This window comes from Neopelma chrysocephalum, unplaced genomic scaffold (genome assembly GCF_003984885.1).
Source record: "Neopelma chrysocephalum unplaced genomic scaffold, ASM398488v2 Primary Assembly neopelma1_42, whole genome shotgun sequence".
Lineage (NCBI taxonomy): Eukaryota > Metazoa > Chordata > Aves > Passeriformes > Pipridae > Neopelma > Neopelma chrysocephalum.
The window spans coordinates 11,753,187-11,770,508 of NW_020897700.1; the positions used below are offsets into that span (position 1 = coordinate 11,753,187).

The window sequence follows — 17,322 nt, forward strand, 5'->3', positions numbered from 1 at the left end:
CATCTGAATAAATTAAAATCTCATACATTTGATAGAAAAGTTGTCAAATATCCAATTAGCTCAATCACTGTATTAACAGTCTATCTTCTTGTCTCTTATAAACTATTAAATTTCATTAATAACTTTATTCAAACAATCCTAAAATGCTTTATTTATAGGCATGGTAGCAACCATTTAGTAATCTCCAAAGAGTTAAACAGGATAGAATATGAAAATGAGTTTGAAATCCTTCTCGTTTTTTTAATCATACTCATTTTTTCATACAGTTAAAAACTAAAAAGAGAAAAAAAAAATCACATGCCCAAACATGACACAGGAAATTTTGTTTATTTTAATCCTACAAGCGGTATAACTCTTGAAGTTAAAGTGTATCCTTTATTTCCTTACATATTTCTCATTCTGAAAATTCCACATCACAGCATTTCTATTTTTTAGTAACCACAAACTTCAGAAGACCGCAGTTCTGAGCAGTTTAAGTTACAAATCAAATAAAGGTGGCCCACAACTCTGGAATCCACAACTTCGAAGCATTTGATCCACTGTGCACAGGACTATTTTTATACTACAGCTTCAAATGAAACTGCAGAATTGCTTTATTTCTCTCTCAGAACACATTTTTCTGTTGCTGCACTTCATTCATCTCAAGTGTTTGCTGGATTGTGGGTCTGCCTTTTAAAAATAACTCTTGACACATACAACTTTAGGGCTATCTTGAATGGAAGACTGAGCTTTACATAGACATCTTCTCAGCAGCTACCATACTTCCAAAAGAATTGCAGAAACATTTATTAAAAGGGTTCAAAGTGAGATCAACAACAATGTAAAAACATAACTAGTCTGATAAACAAGGATAATCTTACCTGATAAATATAAATAGCAAGGGTAGCACAGTAGGCAAATCTGTCCCCGCTAGCAGCACATATATCCTTGTTCCATGGTTGACATCCAGCAGCTAAAAGTCCCACTTGTTTAACCTGTGACATTTTTGCCTTTAAAACAGAAATTCATTAGACTACAAGAAGACAGAATTTTAAAGAAGAGAATAATACTTCTCTGTTCCCATAATATCTACCTTAAAAATATAACTAGCTTGAGATACAAAAGAATGTATCCAAAATAAAGTCAAGCAGATGTTTAGAGGCTTCAGTACTACAGAAGAAAGGGTGTTGAATACCATTCACAAGAATCCACTTGGAAGGAAAAAGAAGTGGCGGGGGAGGGGAAGCAGCAAATGAAAACTTGAATAGTTCATGATGTGTACTAGCTGAAACTGTTCATCATTCCCATTTTCTTCTGCGTTCTGGTTCAATACTTTCTATATTACAGTTTAATGCCCTCTCTGCTCTCCCATTCATCTCCCACTGACAGCCAGACAAAATAAACCATATGCTAATAGTTTTAAGTAAAAGCAACATGTGTACAAAGGTCTTCAAAGCACTTGCATAGAACAACTACGCAGTACATATTATCATCATCCTTTATGGAAAGCTTTCTAAATTTTCTTATTAATTACTGTTTAACAAAACAGTTGAAGTAAGCTGTGAAAAAACAAAGGCAAAGCTTAGTGTAACATTTGTATAGCAAACTATGCCTTCAATGTCCAAAACATATTTCATACTACCATCTTGCTCTGAGTGAGACAACTGATTTTAACATAAAAACACAAGAAATACCTTGCTGGGCCAGACCAATTATCTACCTAGCCCACATCTGATTCACGATAATATCAACATGTTACTTAGTAACAGAATGTCTTATTTGGGGCCACATTTATGCTGTGAATGCACTGGGGGACATTATGTAGAAAAACATTACATGGAGGATGACTTCTTTAGGTTAAAGAGCTAAGACTATGATGTTGAAAGACAAGAATCTTACAGATGCTAAAACAGAATTCAACAAGTGTTTATTTCAGAGTAACAACACATTTGTCTTGTAGGATTCTGCAGTAATCTGTATTTTAAAAATCCTGTTAATAGATGAAATTTTGGAATTTTAGATGAAAAATGCTGCTCTGCACAATACCATTATTTCACGGATTTAAGAATTCGTGCTTAATAAGTGTTCTTAAAATTTGATTTTTCAACTAGATTTTTCCTATTCAGGTATATATAAAGAAGTTACATGTATAAAATATTCTGAGCTGTATTACAGAAAGGAATGTACACTTTATTTACTAATATTTGTTGTTTAAAACTTGTTATTATTTCCTGCTCCTTGTAATGAGCTATATACCATTTTACAAAGGGAAGAATTTGCTTTGAAATTCAGTACAATAGTATCTAGAAGAAATGTTGTATGGCATACTAACTTACTCTCCTGTAAGTATCATGCATTAAAGCAGTTTCCTGCTGATCTTTTCAGACATTATAGATTTCTATTAGTAAAAAGACAAAAAAGGGCAGCATAACTGAATATATATAGGTATGATTTCACACATGGGGCATTTTTATACATTTTTCATACTTTTTAAAAAAGCATTTTATTTTGAAATAAGGGATGTACAAGTAATTATACTGAACTCTAAATATACACTGAAAAAAACCCTGTGCATGTAAAAAATGTATACCACACTGGGAAAGCTATCAGAGGATGCCCACAGTTTCCAAGGAGATGAAATGAAGAGGGAGGACAACAAAAACCTTTCTTTTCAACTGGCAGAAGCAGGAACACTCTAAGCCCTCTCCTGTTGCTAAATATAGAAAAAAAAGAAAAAATCAACCTACCACAATAAACTTAAATTTTGTATATCATAAATATTATTTAAAAATAACAATTGAATGGACTATATATATAGCCACAGCTTTATATTAATAGCTTAAAGCCTAATAATCCCTACCTTAGCATAGGTGTCATTTTTTGTAAACCACTTTAGCATTTCCATGTTCATTCAAATACCTTGCTGCTCCCAAAAATGAAAAATATTATTCTGATTGTAGAACATAATCACTTTACTTGACAGATGAAGGAACTAAACCTTGATGTTCACAGAATAATGCAGTTACTACAGGATACAGGAGAAAAGACTGAGCATTGTGTCACACCACACACAAAACGGCAGTGTCAGTAGCCTGGCAACTGCAGCTCTTTAAAAGGCACCATTTTAATTTTAACCTAACTCCTGCTTCTCTGCTTCAGCTGCTCAGTGTATTTCATTGCTTGTTGTATTTCCCAATTGTATTACAATGACACTTGTAGAATAATAATAGCTCTTTAAACCCATCACTTAACACTCTTCCATTATCAATACATATGCTTGCAAGTTTTAAGTATCTGTAACTTTATAACCATCAAGCACAACCAATAACAGATGCTTACATATGCTTTGACTATGGTCCATGTGGTGTATGATCTGTCCAAATGAGTCCACATGCAGTATGGCATGCATACCAATGTGGATATACAATAGCCTTATATTAGTCAATATGCTTCTGTGTATACAAACCCCTAGTTTCTTAACAGCTATATACAGTGAAGTGCCAGTGTCCTCTGCTTCTGTTCATTCTATTGTCACTATCTTCCCATTAAGTTTGTATCTTTTCTTATGTGGAAAGCATGCTGTCGCTCCTGTATTTTTGACATATAAAAATGTTATATCTCATCCAGACTATTGTCCTCACGTAACAATATTTTTGTCGGCATGTCAATGATAATGTAATAATCAAAAAGATCTTTAGTGATACCAAAGTGATGTCTCCCTAAGATACTGGGTATATTTACCCATCTTTGAGGGAAAATCCATTGGGGATGAAAATGTGACCCAGGAACCACAGAGTTTCAAATTCATTACCATATCCAATGGGACCAGTTTGAAGCAAAATCATTTAAGTTTGCTAAAAGCATGAAGTTCTTCAAGGCTACCAAGAAATCTTGGCATGTCTGCAAGACACAGTAGTAAACTTCTGCCTGACAATGCCTGCCTCAATAGCATTGAGTCTCATGTAATAACATAAACATAATTAATTCATTAATAACATATTCATAATTAAACATAATTAATTCTTCCACCAAGCACATTATAGCCATGTTAAGAAATTAAATTATCATAATTTGTCCAGACCCGTGAAATAATGGAGAACTGGAAATATTCTGGTATATATGCAGCTTAAAAGCCAATAGAAAACTTACACCGTGAAAATTTTGACAAAATAAAAAAAATTCTTCCTACTTTGGAATGCTGCAAAATGCTAACGAATTTTCAGTTCTTGATGTGATGTACCAAACTGCAGTTACTAGTGTAGGTCTCTACATAGTCTGATTGAGATGATACACAATACTTCAAGAAACTGCTTCTGGGCAAAAGATGAGCTAAGTCTGACTATATTAATAATGACAGTCACAATGTAAAACAATGTAGAATAATTGTATAGGTTTACACATGTACTGCTCGACAAAGAAGTGCAGCCTGACATATTCTCCAGCAAAATCTAACCAAGGTAGTCTACTACTTGCTAAAGCACCAGATTGGTTGCTAGTTTACCACTAAGCAGTATAGACAATTTGTACACTTCTCTGCAAAAACTGGGAAAGTTTTTTCCACTTTTGTATACAATTCATGGAACACAGGCCATCTACAGCTCCCAGAGAATCAGAAGATTAACCAGAGGCAGGAAGAGGGTGCCTTGGACAAGGCTTTGAACTTCAACAAGATTCTTCAAAAATACCAGAAGCCTCGGCTAGACTATTACAACCAGAATTTGCAGATGACATTTCCTAGCCTATGGTAACCTACCAAGTGTTCAAAATGCGTGCATTCCGTTATCCAGACAATGACTAGGAAAAGAATACTTTGATTTAAAAGCTCATTTTATATGAAAAAGTGTTCTACTAGTGTTCACAGCCATTGTAAACCTCCACAATAAACTTGGACCCAAATCACTACCACAATTTCTTTAACCACAGGATCTCTGGCTTCACAAGGGAAGAGGTTGTGGACCTTTCTCTGAAGTTTGAAACTTGAAATCACAGCCCAAGACTGTATTTCACATAAACAAACACTTGAAATAAAACCCAAATACATTAATCCAAGATAGATACCCTGCTTAGAAAATCTAAGGTAAACAACATTAAAAAACCATAACTTAGAACAAGCCTTACAGAGAGGAGTGTTTTTGACTGTCTTGACTACAGAATTTAGACTAGAATATCCTATTTAACTAGAATATCCTTTATTGTGCAACTTTAACAAATTAATCTGAAGACCAATACTTGGATTCAAAACAAAGCAAGCAGAAATGCTAACAGTTCTAAAAATACATCATCAGGAATGCTAAACTACACATCTAATCAATACAAAACACATCTAGCATCGTCTATGGTCTATATGGTATCAGAAATCTAGTTTGCAAATACTGTGTGTAATACAAAGAGATATATACAACCATGTCTGATCTCAGTATGAAGCATCTAAGAGTTTCCATAAGATTTTGTTCTCATCTTTCAATTCAGAACTCCTCCAATCACCAGAAGATTGCTTTTCTGTGTACAAATTGCCAAGGTAGTTCTGATGTCAGATAAAGTTACCTCTTGGCACATCTCACACCTGAATCCCTGATGACAGCTATTAAAAGGTAACTCCACATCTGAAACATTCATATCACGAGTGACATGTAAAAAAAGAACAGTGAAACAGTATTAAAATCTGCCGGTTTTTTATACTTACAAGCATATAACTGGCATTATCAAGTAATAAACAATAATACAATGAAAGCAGCTGTTTATGTTTCAGTACCATCTCCTGCATTCCAATTTGTTAGCTGACAATATAGTATAGAAACGAAAAAGAAATCACAGAAATAATGGTTCCATAAAGGAGCTTAACACAGTGAAATATATGAGACTTATATTCACTTCCTATCATAAATCTATAAAAGCAGCTGTAGACTAAGCTTGCCTAAGGCATGCAGTTAATAAACATTAAAAAAAAATCAAAGATATCCTGCACATGTTGCTATAGTAACAACTCACCCTCCTCAGAAACATGTTAATAAAAACGTACAGCTATCCAAGGTACAACTAGACACATTTAATATCTCCCAAATATTTTTGTTTTACTCAATTACTGCTTATAACTACTTTAGTTTACTCCATGCAAGCTATATCAATTCCTCCAATACAATAAATTAAATGCTTGATTTTCATCTCATTACATATTAAAGAATTACTAATTAAATTACGCAACCTAAAAATGCAAGTAGGTGGCCATCAAACTTCCAGTACCTTTTATCCAGCTAGCAACATTAATTTTCAAAAATCTCATTTTGGATGTGCTTTACCCAGGATTCAAGACCTCATTAAAACTACTAAAAATCCCTTGCTAGTACCACTATGGAAATATTTTTTGATACTATCAATATAATAAACAGCAGCTTAAAGAAGAAAAATATAAAAGCAGTAAAAGAGAAAATTTTAATTTAAACAATTCTTACTCGTCGTTGTCCTTCATACCAATCGTCTTCATCAAACCAGTGAGAAATATAAGTCATCCAAGCCATGACAGAAGGCACAGTTGAAATAAAAAATACAGAACCTGAACACATATAAGTCCAATGTGTTCTCTGCTAAAATTTACTCAACACTACGACAACCTACTCAAAGAACAGATGTGAACTCTGATATGAATTTACATTAACAAGCTTTAAAATCATAAATCTGAAATACTTGTAGCAGCAATTTAAATGCTCTATGTCTTGGATTTTCAAATGGAAAACAGAAATCAATACTAAAACAATAAACAGATTATATATTTGCGTGTTTTATATTAAAGCAGACTAGTGCTTCAAGCTCTAGATTTTACTGTGTTTCTGAGCTCTGAAAACAAGGTGGTGTTTGAGTCATTCTTATCTGTCTCCTAAAAATTACTTTCTTTCTTTTTTTTTAAATGAAATGTCTGTATGAAATGTTCAGTGCATAAAAGCTTGTATTGAAATGTAAATTATCTTCAGAGTCACGGGGAATGATTTGTTTCGGTTATGTGGGGAGTGGTTTCAATTGGCACAGTAGGAGGGGCCAAAACTATCACGAATGCCAAACATCAGTTTAACATTTTTTTAAAAAGGGGGGAAAAAAAGAAAGAAAAAAAGATCTGCAACTCCATTGTTCGCAGCTGGTAGAGCCTGAAAGGCTCAGCTACAGCCACCAGCACTGGCTGGGAAATATAAAAAGCCCAATTTACCTAATTCATCAAAATGGATCTGTTTCTTTTTTCTCTCTCAGAAGAGTTTCACATATCTGATGGCATTTATTCCTTCCACAGGTAGTATCCTTTGCTAGTATGCTCCCAAGTTTCATATTAAATTTCACAGTGCATTATAGCAATGAAAACAAAAGGTAAAAAGAGGAATAAAGGCTGTACTGCTCACACCACATTTCGGTACTGCAGCAGCACACTTCATCAGCTGTGCTGTTTAGGAGACATTTTCATACAAATCTTTCTGACTGTATGATTACAGCAACTATCAGATCCTCAACAGAGATTATGAAGATCTGAAAAACCCAGTTTCTTAAGCAACTCAGAATCCAGACAACCTCTGCCTTTCTGTACTGGATTAACAAGCTGATTTCCAAAATCGGTAATATAATAAATGCAAAAAACTGCTAAGTCAATTGTTTAATAAAGAAATGAACAAAGCAAAATAGAAAAAGAACAGCTGAAAGTACCAACTATTAACCTGATGTTAGTGGTGAACATTACTTACCATTTCCACAGAGCAACTCGGTGTCATTACCTGTCCTACTCCAGCACACGTGGTTTCCATTAAGGGTATTGTATAAGCAAGCTACATTTCCACATACACAGCAGAGGAATAAAGAAAAGCAGCAATACTATTGGTTTCCAACCTCTTTCTTGGAAATTATGACATCCCAGGGAAAAAAATCAAACAAAAAAATACAAACCACAAACACAAAACAATAAATATTTAAATCCAGACACTCACTATATTTAGCATTTCAAGATTATCGGATTTTTTTTGTGCTTATACAGTCTTCCAGATAAATGGATACAGACACAAGAACACAGAGAGGGGAAGTCTCACTGTATTGCTGAAATTTTTCAAATAACTTGCCCTTTGAGATTTTGGCTCAAACAATGCGAAGTGCACATTATTACATGGTCTGATAAACTGTACGAGAAACATAGGATTAATTCAGTCAACTCTAATCACATTGCTGAAAAAAATCCCCAACCATATCCAAGTTCTATGACTAAAGGATAAAAATATGACTGATGTACCACTCCTATGTATAAAAATTTTACAAATTGCTAGACAAAACATATCACCATAATTTCTTCTTGCTACACACCAACATCATGGTTTCAAATAAATTAATACTAGCATACTTAGGAAAGTCTTTGCTTCCAGGTTAATCTGTCTTCTCATAAGGGCACATTGCATCATTAAGAATCTTGATCAAAGAATTACAAGTAGTTCAACAGTAACGAACTTGCTTCTCTGTTATGCCTATAGCTACACCATCATCTATATGAACTGACTTTTCTAGTGTCTATACCAACCTGTCAAAACAATTAGTCTCTCAAGACAGACAAACACTGTGATTAACATTTAGTTTCAGGATCATCAGGGAAGCATGGCCTAAATGAATATGGATACTGTATTATCCTTTCATTTAACTGGTAATATCTTCAGCTCAAAGGTACAGATGCAATTCAAATCTTCTCACAATAGCGTGTGGAAAATTAAACTGCTTAAAAAATCTGTTACAATTACCTGTAAATAAATTAAAAAGTTTTGTGTTAAATTATACATGAAAAATAAAGATATGAAAGACTAGTAGCTGCAAATGCATCATGGGTTTGTCATATTTTTTTGCCTATTCCACCATTCATCTCCAAGTGCTGGAAAAACTACTATACTATAATGTGCTGGTTTTAGCTGGGATAGATTTAATTTTCTTCACAGTGGTTGGTATGGGGCTGTGCCTCAGATTTGTGCTGAACACAGGGTTGACAATATAGAGATTATAATCAATGCAGATTACACAGAGGTGAGGCCCTTTCTGCTTTTTATACTGCCATGCTGGCAGAGGGACTGGAAGTGCATGGGAAGCTGTGAGGAGATGCAGCAGGGACAGCTGACCACAAAAAACCAAGGGGATATTCCAGACAATATGACATCGTGCTCAGTAAATAACATGGGGGGAAGAAGGAGAAAGAGACATTCGGAGTGATGATTGTCTTCCCAAGTCACCAATGTGCATGACGGGGTCCTGCTCTTCTGGACATGTCTGAACACCTGCTTGCCCATAGGAAGTAGTGAAAGAATTCCTTGTTTTGCTTACTTGTGTGCACGGCTTTTGCTTTCCCTATTAAACTGTCTTTACCCATGAGTCTTGCACCCTTTTACCCTCCCGATTCTCTCCCAAATCCTGCTGTTGGGGGAGTAAGCAAGAGGCTGCATGGCACTTGGTCGCTGGCTGGGGTTAAACCATGACATACGGGTATAATAAAACCTACATGTAGGATGAATAAAGCTTTGTGTACTATTTATTACAATAAAAATACGAAAAATCTCAAAGTATTCTATTCCTTAAATTGTTGTAATTAGGGTTAATATTTTTAAATGTTTCATAAGTAACTGAGTATGCATTTAACCTAAAGTCCAGTTGGTATCTCTAGTTAAGTGTTCTTTGCTCTCAATGTAAGGACAACAAAATGTACTATGATAGATCAGACCAGAAGAGATATCTTCAAGGTGTATTCAGCCTTACAATAGATTGCCCAATAAATTCACTTATAATATTCCAGAAAGAATTAAAGAAGATAAAAAAAAATCATATTCATTTGATGCAGAAACAATTGTTTCATTTTTGAGCTGATAAAAGAAAATAGTATGATGCTACATCAGGGAACATTCAGATTAGATATTAGCAAAAGGTTCTTCACTGAGAGGATGGTTGGTCACTGGGTTCCATCTGGAAGCTGTCATGTCACTAACCTTTCAGAGTTCACTGAGCACTGAGCTCCTAGTCATATGGTTTAGCAAGGAACAGGGAGTTGGACTCGATGATCCTTAAGCATCCCTTCAAATTTGAGATATTCTATAATCAAGCCTGTGCTGTAGACATTTCACAATCCTCCCTTTGGAACTAGGTATACCCCTTTTAGCTCATTTCAGATTGACTAGGCATAAATACAAAAATCCCAAAATAGCCAGAAGGAAAAAATGGAAGTGATGATGTAAACTGTGGTGCTTTAGGATACAAACATCACGTGTGGTTAAAGCTCAGTGCTACAATGGTCAAGAACTAAAAAAACCCAAACACCACCAATCACCCTACCCACCAAAAAATCATAAAAATAAAATAAATCAATGGTTATCTTCTATTTATATTTCATATGAAAGCTGATCTTCTGGACACTCCAGTACAGATATCTGTTCATTATGACAGTAAGCTACTACCTTGCTTTCCACAAAGACATGACCTTAAGAATTTGAAAGGATATGATGGAGTCTATAGTGGCCTCAGTTTCTGCACACTAAAAAAACTGCACCTAAACAAAACATACATATATAGTTTACCTAGAAAACAAAGGATGAAAGATTACATCTGAAAATAATGTCCTATATGGCACTGCAATGAACAAACTAATGCTATTCTCCCATGTTATCTGGCAATATTTGAAGACAGTAATGCACTTCAGTTGTGAAAAAAGATCTTCATGAATGGCAGAGAGATAAGAAACCTCTATTTTGATATCCCACTTCTACCACCAAATGTGCTATTAATTAATAATCCGTAGTTGTTATACTGTGACAAATCAAGCATGCACTTCTTTTTTTCCAAATACATCTCTAACCCACTGCTTCTGTTTCTGCTTAAATATTATAAAGAGAAATATTCAGACATTTGTCTAATGTCTTTAAAAACTCGGGTTTTTTTAAGATATTTTTGCCACAAATCAGCAGCATTATGTATATTTCAAAATTAAGAATTATTTTCAATTAATCACTATATTTACACCTCAGAAATTTTTATTTTTGCTGTACTCAGTTCCATGACAAAATTCTCTGCCAATCCATGCAGACATAATTTCACAATATGTCCCATCGTAGCTCTAAAAATTATCTACCTTAACTACTGATTTACTAAAGATTAACGTCCTATGATTTTGCATTTTGAAGACACAAAATTCATTATAGGAATGTCTTCACAACAAAAACACACAACAAATAACCCAAGAACAAAATACTTAAAAATTTTCTTAAATTATAAAAGTATAAAAATTCATTAGTTTAATAATTTGTATGCCATTATGTAAATTCATTACATTAATATCTATAGTAAAGAAGTCTGCTAAAGCCTCCAGTTTTATTTATTAACTAGCGCTTTAAGAACCTGTACACTGAGAATATGAAGCATGTAATGATGCTAAATATCCTAAAATAAATCCTAAAATACAGTGTTTAGAATAAAGCTGTGCAATAACCAACCATACAATAGTGACACTGCAAACCTATGCCTCAGTGATCCTATGTCATACAAGGTCAGTTAAGAATTAGAATTCCCCAGACTTCCCCTACTCCTACTAAGCTACTAATGGCACAAACATAAGTAGGGTTCTAAATAGTTGTCCTTTTTTATTTTTTCCCTCACTTGCTCGTTCCCAACAAGCTGTATGGATTTATCAGAGCATGACATACAGGACAGCCAGGCCACCTCACAGTGACTAAAATAAGCCGTTTGTAACAGACATGCAACACCATCATCATCACCAGATTTACACTGGGCTGAGACTTTAGAACAACCTTCTCACAAGCTACTTTTAAGATTGAGCTTTATCAGTTTATGGAGGAGATTAAGCTCTAGCTGCCAACAATAGCAGTGGATTGGACTTGATCATGTATCTTCTTAAGGATAACTGGATCTTAAAAATAAATTCAATGAAGCTTTATAGTCTTTTTATAAGAAAATAAATTACCATCTCTTCAGAAAAAAAATGAGTATATTTATATATATATAACCACTTTTACTATAGCTTAACAGATGCCTCCATTCAAATTCTGTGAAGAATACCTGCAACATTTAAGAAATGGGAAGTTAGATCTCTCCAATTGTGTCCTTGGCCAAAAAAGACAAAAAGAGCACACAGTATATTTACAGAGAAAAATTATAATCTTATTCATAAAACTACATCTAAACCAAAATACTTGTCTCTCTTTCACACTCATTACTTATATAAAATTTGAACATACTCAAGGCTGAAGTGCCTCAGTGTTTAACCTGCCAGGTAGCTAAACCCCAGAGTCACTTGCTGATTGTTTGGTCTGTCAGCAAACAGTTAACATGCCAAGAAACACATTGCATGTATTTTTTGTATCATGTTCATAGGATTTATTTATTTCTAGCTAAGTCATTCCATTCTAAGATATTCTTCAGATACATGTTAGATTACAGTAAATTTAGATTACAAGAGTGTAAATCCCTGTCTGAAATGATAATGAACACATTTTAAAATAAATATTTTTATAATAATATTGACTTTTTATACTATAGTTTGCTGATGTGGATGTTAAATATAAATTAAATAATAAATACTATTAAGTACATTTCTATGGCAGATATATGAAATACTATAAACACTTCCTCACATAACAAGAACTTTCCTAAGCAGAAAAAAATGTTAGCATCCGAAGCACAAACGAGACCACGGACAATATAAACTGAAAGTAGAAAAAAAAAGTAATGAAAAAAAGGAAAGAAATAATTCTTTCTAGCTGTGAAACTCGAGGAAATATTTACAATCATCTGTATTTATTAATGGATTTTGTGAGGTAAGAAAGGTTGAACAGTCAAAGTGGGGATGACATCCACCTGTATATCATCTTATCTTAATTTTCCTGATTTGGATAAGTGGCTAAAGCTGGATGTGGGCAAGAAAGAGTTGATTTCATTAGAAAAACAGATCAACTATTGAAAAGTTGTATCCAAGATAATGTTCTAAAACACAAGATTTTCTGCCTAGGAATTTTTACAGAGCAGTCAATTTAACAGTTTTGTTCAGACACTTCAGGGGCCACTTGTGCTCCAATAACCATAAAGGCAGAAAGAACCCTGAAAAAGCAGACACCACAACCATCTCCAAAATAAGAAACTCTTTAACTGCAACAAGATTGCACTCCATTCTCTGGAAAGGTGAATGGGATACAACTACGTGCATGTTCAGAGCCAGCAGTTCAGTACAAAAAGCATGCTGTAGGTTAGCAAAAAATGGTTACAGAGGTTTCACAACGCTAACCTCACTCCTGACAGTGGAAGCTTTAATCTTTCTTTCCTGGAACCTAAACCTATCTATGAAATTGATATCTGAGATATGACATATCCTCATTAATTCCATCATTATCAGTCCTCCATCACAGGTATTTTCAGACAACAGGTACCAACTTGAAAAGGAAGTTAGGAGAATGAAAATAGTGGCATTAAATAGTTCTCTTAGATCTCGATTTGCCTATGGTAAAAAATTTAAATACAATCAACCCTAGCATAAAAATCCCAAATGATTCTTTACCCAGATTGAAAAAGAGAATACAAAAGATCAAACCAAAGAGATTAGGGTTCAGACTATCCAATTAGGACATTTATGTCTCACTGAGAAAGAGGCTACAGAGCACATTGCCTAATGGTACAAGTAAATGTCAACAATTATATCTAAGACAGAAACAAAACAGATCTTAAAACATATAAACCAAAGGGATGGAATAAACTCTACACCTTCTGCCCCCAAAAGATTGTAAATAGAGATGGTTGGTTTCAAGAGACCATGAAATTGAGTACAAACTACACAACTGTAGCACATCAAGCAGAATGGAATCAGTCAAAAGGAGAGAAAAAGGAAAAAACCCATATAAAATCAGTCAAACACAGGATGTAATAAACTCAGGGAAAAGTATGAACCACCAATGGGATGTGGACAGAAGAAGAGATACACAATGTGTTAGGAAAGCTATTTTCAGCACAGAAGGAACTTTAACACTGTTGTACCAGGCATTCATCCACTACGTTTGGTTGACATATTCAAGAGAGATAAGTTTAAACATTTATATACAGGGCTTTGAAAAAGCCTGGTATGAAGACGTAATTACTAGAGATACAGAAGTGTTATTTAAATCAATTTATATCATACACGCTAAGCAGTGGGGTTCAAATTGGTCACATAGGCTGAAAGGTAGGTAAAGGTTCCTGAACCTGAGGCAAACTTATAGTCACTAGAAGCATTAAGAAAAAAACTTCATTAAGTAGGGGATAAGCAGTATGAATGTAATCAATACGAGACCTATAATATACAGCCCAAGAAAAAAAAAAGATGACATCAATCCTTTTCCACTGCAAGAACGGCTTCTGAGAGCCTCTCCCATCATTAAATAGGAAATTAGGCACTGGACAACAAACAAAAAGATTCATCACTGATGAAGATCTTAGAAATCACTACTTATCAACTTGTCTGCTTACACACAGCTTCCCACAGAAAACTGAACTAAATAGCCCAAGTGAAAAAATGTAACAAGGAGACTTATCAGAGACAAAGTGCAGTCAAGGTTATCACCATAAATTAAAACACCAATCAAGAAAGAATTGGATGAGGCATGTTTCTATACTTTAGGTTATCTTGAGAGTTAGTATAGATACTGTTAACACATAAAAAAAGTCAGCAAAATTGTACAGGCCTATACTGATAGCCAAATAAATCCCTCACAAAGCAGCAAAATCAAATTCTCCAGCCTATGCTAGAACAGGATAAGGACTAAATGGCCCCAATGGATTCAGCCAAGGTGTGCTTATAGGTTGCAAATGGGGAAAAGAATATTATACAAAGCTTCTGTCTTTCTCCAGTGCTCAGCTGCTACCATAGCCTAAGTAACACAATGTCACTGAATTGCCTATACCCTACAGGTGAATTCACAGTTCTTGTAGTCAGTTGCTGTAATTCAAATGTTATATTGATATTTACTTCTACAAGAAGTATATCTTTTGCTTTATAGAACAAATTATGTGAGTTACACAATATCATCACCAGCAAGTCCTGGTGATGATAGTTATCATCTTTCCCTAGTTATCATCTCCTATTACCACTGTTGGAAATAAAATACTGGTGCACTGAATTCAATGGACCATTAGTCAAACTTACCAAGGATTTTCCTATTTTGTTCTTGCTATATAGAAATTTTCCTCATAGCAGATGACCAAATGACAAATTTATCACTGTGTTATGGGTCCTTTAAATAGCCAGAGCTACTAAATGAGTCCAAGATTTGGTGTAACAGAATGCACAAAACATTGAAACATTGAGAGCTGGAAGAAGACTGTAGATACCTTGTCAGGGAGAATAATTATTAAGCGACCAAAAAATCAGTAAGTAAAACAATGGTGCTATGATATTTAAAAATTTTTGCATTATTGGTATTATTTCATGCATACTCCATATTACCTTTGCAAGTTCTTTAGATTAGCATGTCTCCATATGGGTTGCAACTATTTGCTAAAGATGATTACAGTCTTAAACTGAAGCTTTTGAGCAGTTCTGATATGCAAAACATAAATAATGGTAACACAAAGTTAATTAGACTGATTTGTGCAAGGCACTTATTCTCTTACAGAAGCCTTAAAACCTATCAGTAACCTATACAGTTGTGCCTATAATTAGGAAAGAAATGCCACAACCTAAGTGCATTTTCCCTGGTTTAGGACTACAAAGAGTTAAGAAGTGCAAAGGTTAGCACCTTGAACTTCGTTTTAAACAATGGAAAATATGTCTTCCCATGAATAACTTATGCAAAATAACTCTGTGTTAAAGTCTGCAGAACATATGATTGTTTACCATACGTGTTTATTATCAGAATTTTTCCCCTGAAATGCTCTTATGAATAGCAAGTAGCTGCAAATTGTCATGGCAAAATTTTTAAATGAGGCATAAACCCAGAAGCTGTACACTCCCAAAAAAACTTCTAGAATTAGTCAGAAAGAGACATAATGGACTTCCTAGCCCATAACGTTTTTGAAATACTAAGTGCATGGCCATCAGAAGGATACTCTTGCAACAAGTTTTGGGGCTCAAAAAGGACATTTCCAAGTATTTATGTTTTATATCATGCAGTGGTTAAGCCCATTATTAAGGACACTACGGTCTTTATTGATTCTAAAATCCAGGACTATGGTCTTTACTACAGCATTCCAACTAATTAAGGATCTCAGACTTTGATTTCATACCTGCCTTCTTTAAGCCTTCCAAAACAGTTTCTCAGATTATTGTATGACCACCTCTTTGTACAGCAACATCTCTTAAGGTATCAGAGGAATTTATTGAACAAAAAAAAAAATTATTTCTTCATTTGCAGAGTCTGCTCTCTCAAATTCGCTTTCATAAGCTTTGCGTGCTTAGCCTGTAGTTTGCTTTTGTATTTGAATGCTTTTTTTAATTCATTAAGCCTCATTTTGCTTCCCTCTCCCACACTTGTCCCAGCTACAAAAAGCATTTAGAGTACAAACAAGCCCGAAGCTCTCCCTCCCTACGGAGGGCGTTTGCCACAGTGCTTGCTTCTTCTAAAGATTGCTGCCTCCGCCTCTACTCGATTTTAAGTTCACGTCTGTACAGATACACATACGGCAGGAAAGTCCCCCAACCAGTGCAAAATCCCGACAATACCGACAGCCCGCTCCTGGATGCTTCAGACACTGCCCGAAGCCCCGGGAGCTCCGCGGCGCCGTTCCGTCTCCGGAGCGCAGGTGGGCGCAGGGCGGCGCGGCCCGGCAGCCCCGCAGCAGGCTGACGCTCCCGGCCCCGCCGCACCCCTCCCTCCCGCCCGCCCGGCACGGCCCGGCTGCCGAGCTCCTGCCACTCCCAAGGCGGCCGCCAGCCCTCACCTGCCCGCCCGCAGAGCCCACAGCGCGTCCGCCGCGGCGCCGGCGACTCCAGCCCCGTCTCCCGGGCAACCCGCGGGCCCGCCCCCGCCGCGCCATTGGAGCCACACGCCGGGAGCGCGTTACCGGGCAACGCGGTGGCGGCGCCGAGCCCCCAGCGCCGGCGGAGAGAAGGGGGACTCCCCGGGGCCGAACCCCAGCCCCGGCTCGCTCTTGTTAGGGTGGTCAGGCATTGGGACAGGCTGCCCAGGGAGGTGTTGCAGTCACCATCCCTGGAGGTGTTCAGGAGTCGTTTGAGATCTGGCGCTGGGTGATAGGGATTAGTGGATTAGGGGTTACAGTGGTAGTGCTGGCTTCACATCTGGACTGGATAGAATCAGCTGAATCATAGAATCAGCTGGGTTGGAAGGGACCTCCGAGATCATCAAGTCCAACCCTTGATCCACT

At 35.9% G+C, this 17,322-nt stretch overlaps 1 protein-coding gene across 4 annotated transcripts in view; it reads right to left on the reverse strand.

The window, feature by feature from the left end:
• Positions 1-16,954, reverse strand: part of WDR17 (WD repeat domain 17) — a 57,437-nt gene extending 40,483 nt beyond the window's left edge. The window contains exons 1-4 of one of the 4 annotated variants that reach the window (XM_027676690.1): positions 16,879-16,954; positions 15,446-15,538; positions 6,429-8,729; positions 861-989 (exon numbers count right to left, since the gene is read on the reverse strand). In XM_027676690.1, coding sequence (XP_027532491.1) covers positions 861-989; positions 6,429-6,539 — 240 coding nt within the window. In that variant the 5' untranslated portion in view covers positions 6,540-8,729; positions 15,446-15,538; positions 16,879-16,954. Of the gene's footprint in view, positions 1-860; positions 990-2,839; positions 3,567-6,428; positions 8,730-15,445; positions 15,539-16,878 lie in introns of those variants that run through there. The other 3 variants (XM_027676692.1, XM_027676693.1, XM_027676691.1) reach the window with 3 other exon arrangements.
• Between the last annotated feature and the right edge of the window lie 368 nt (positions 16,955-17,322).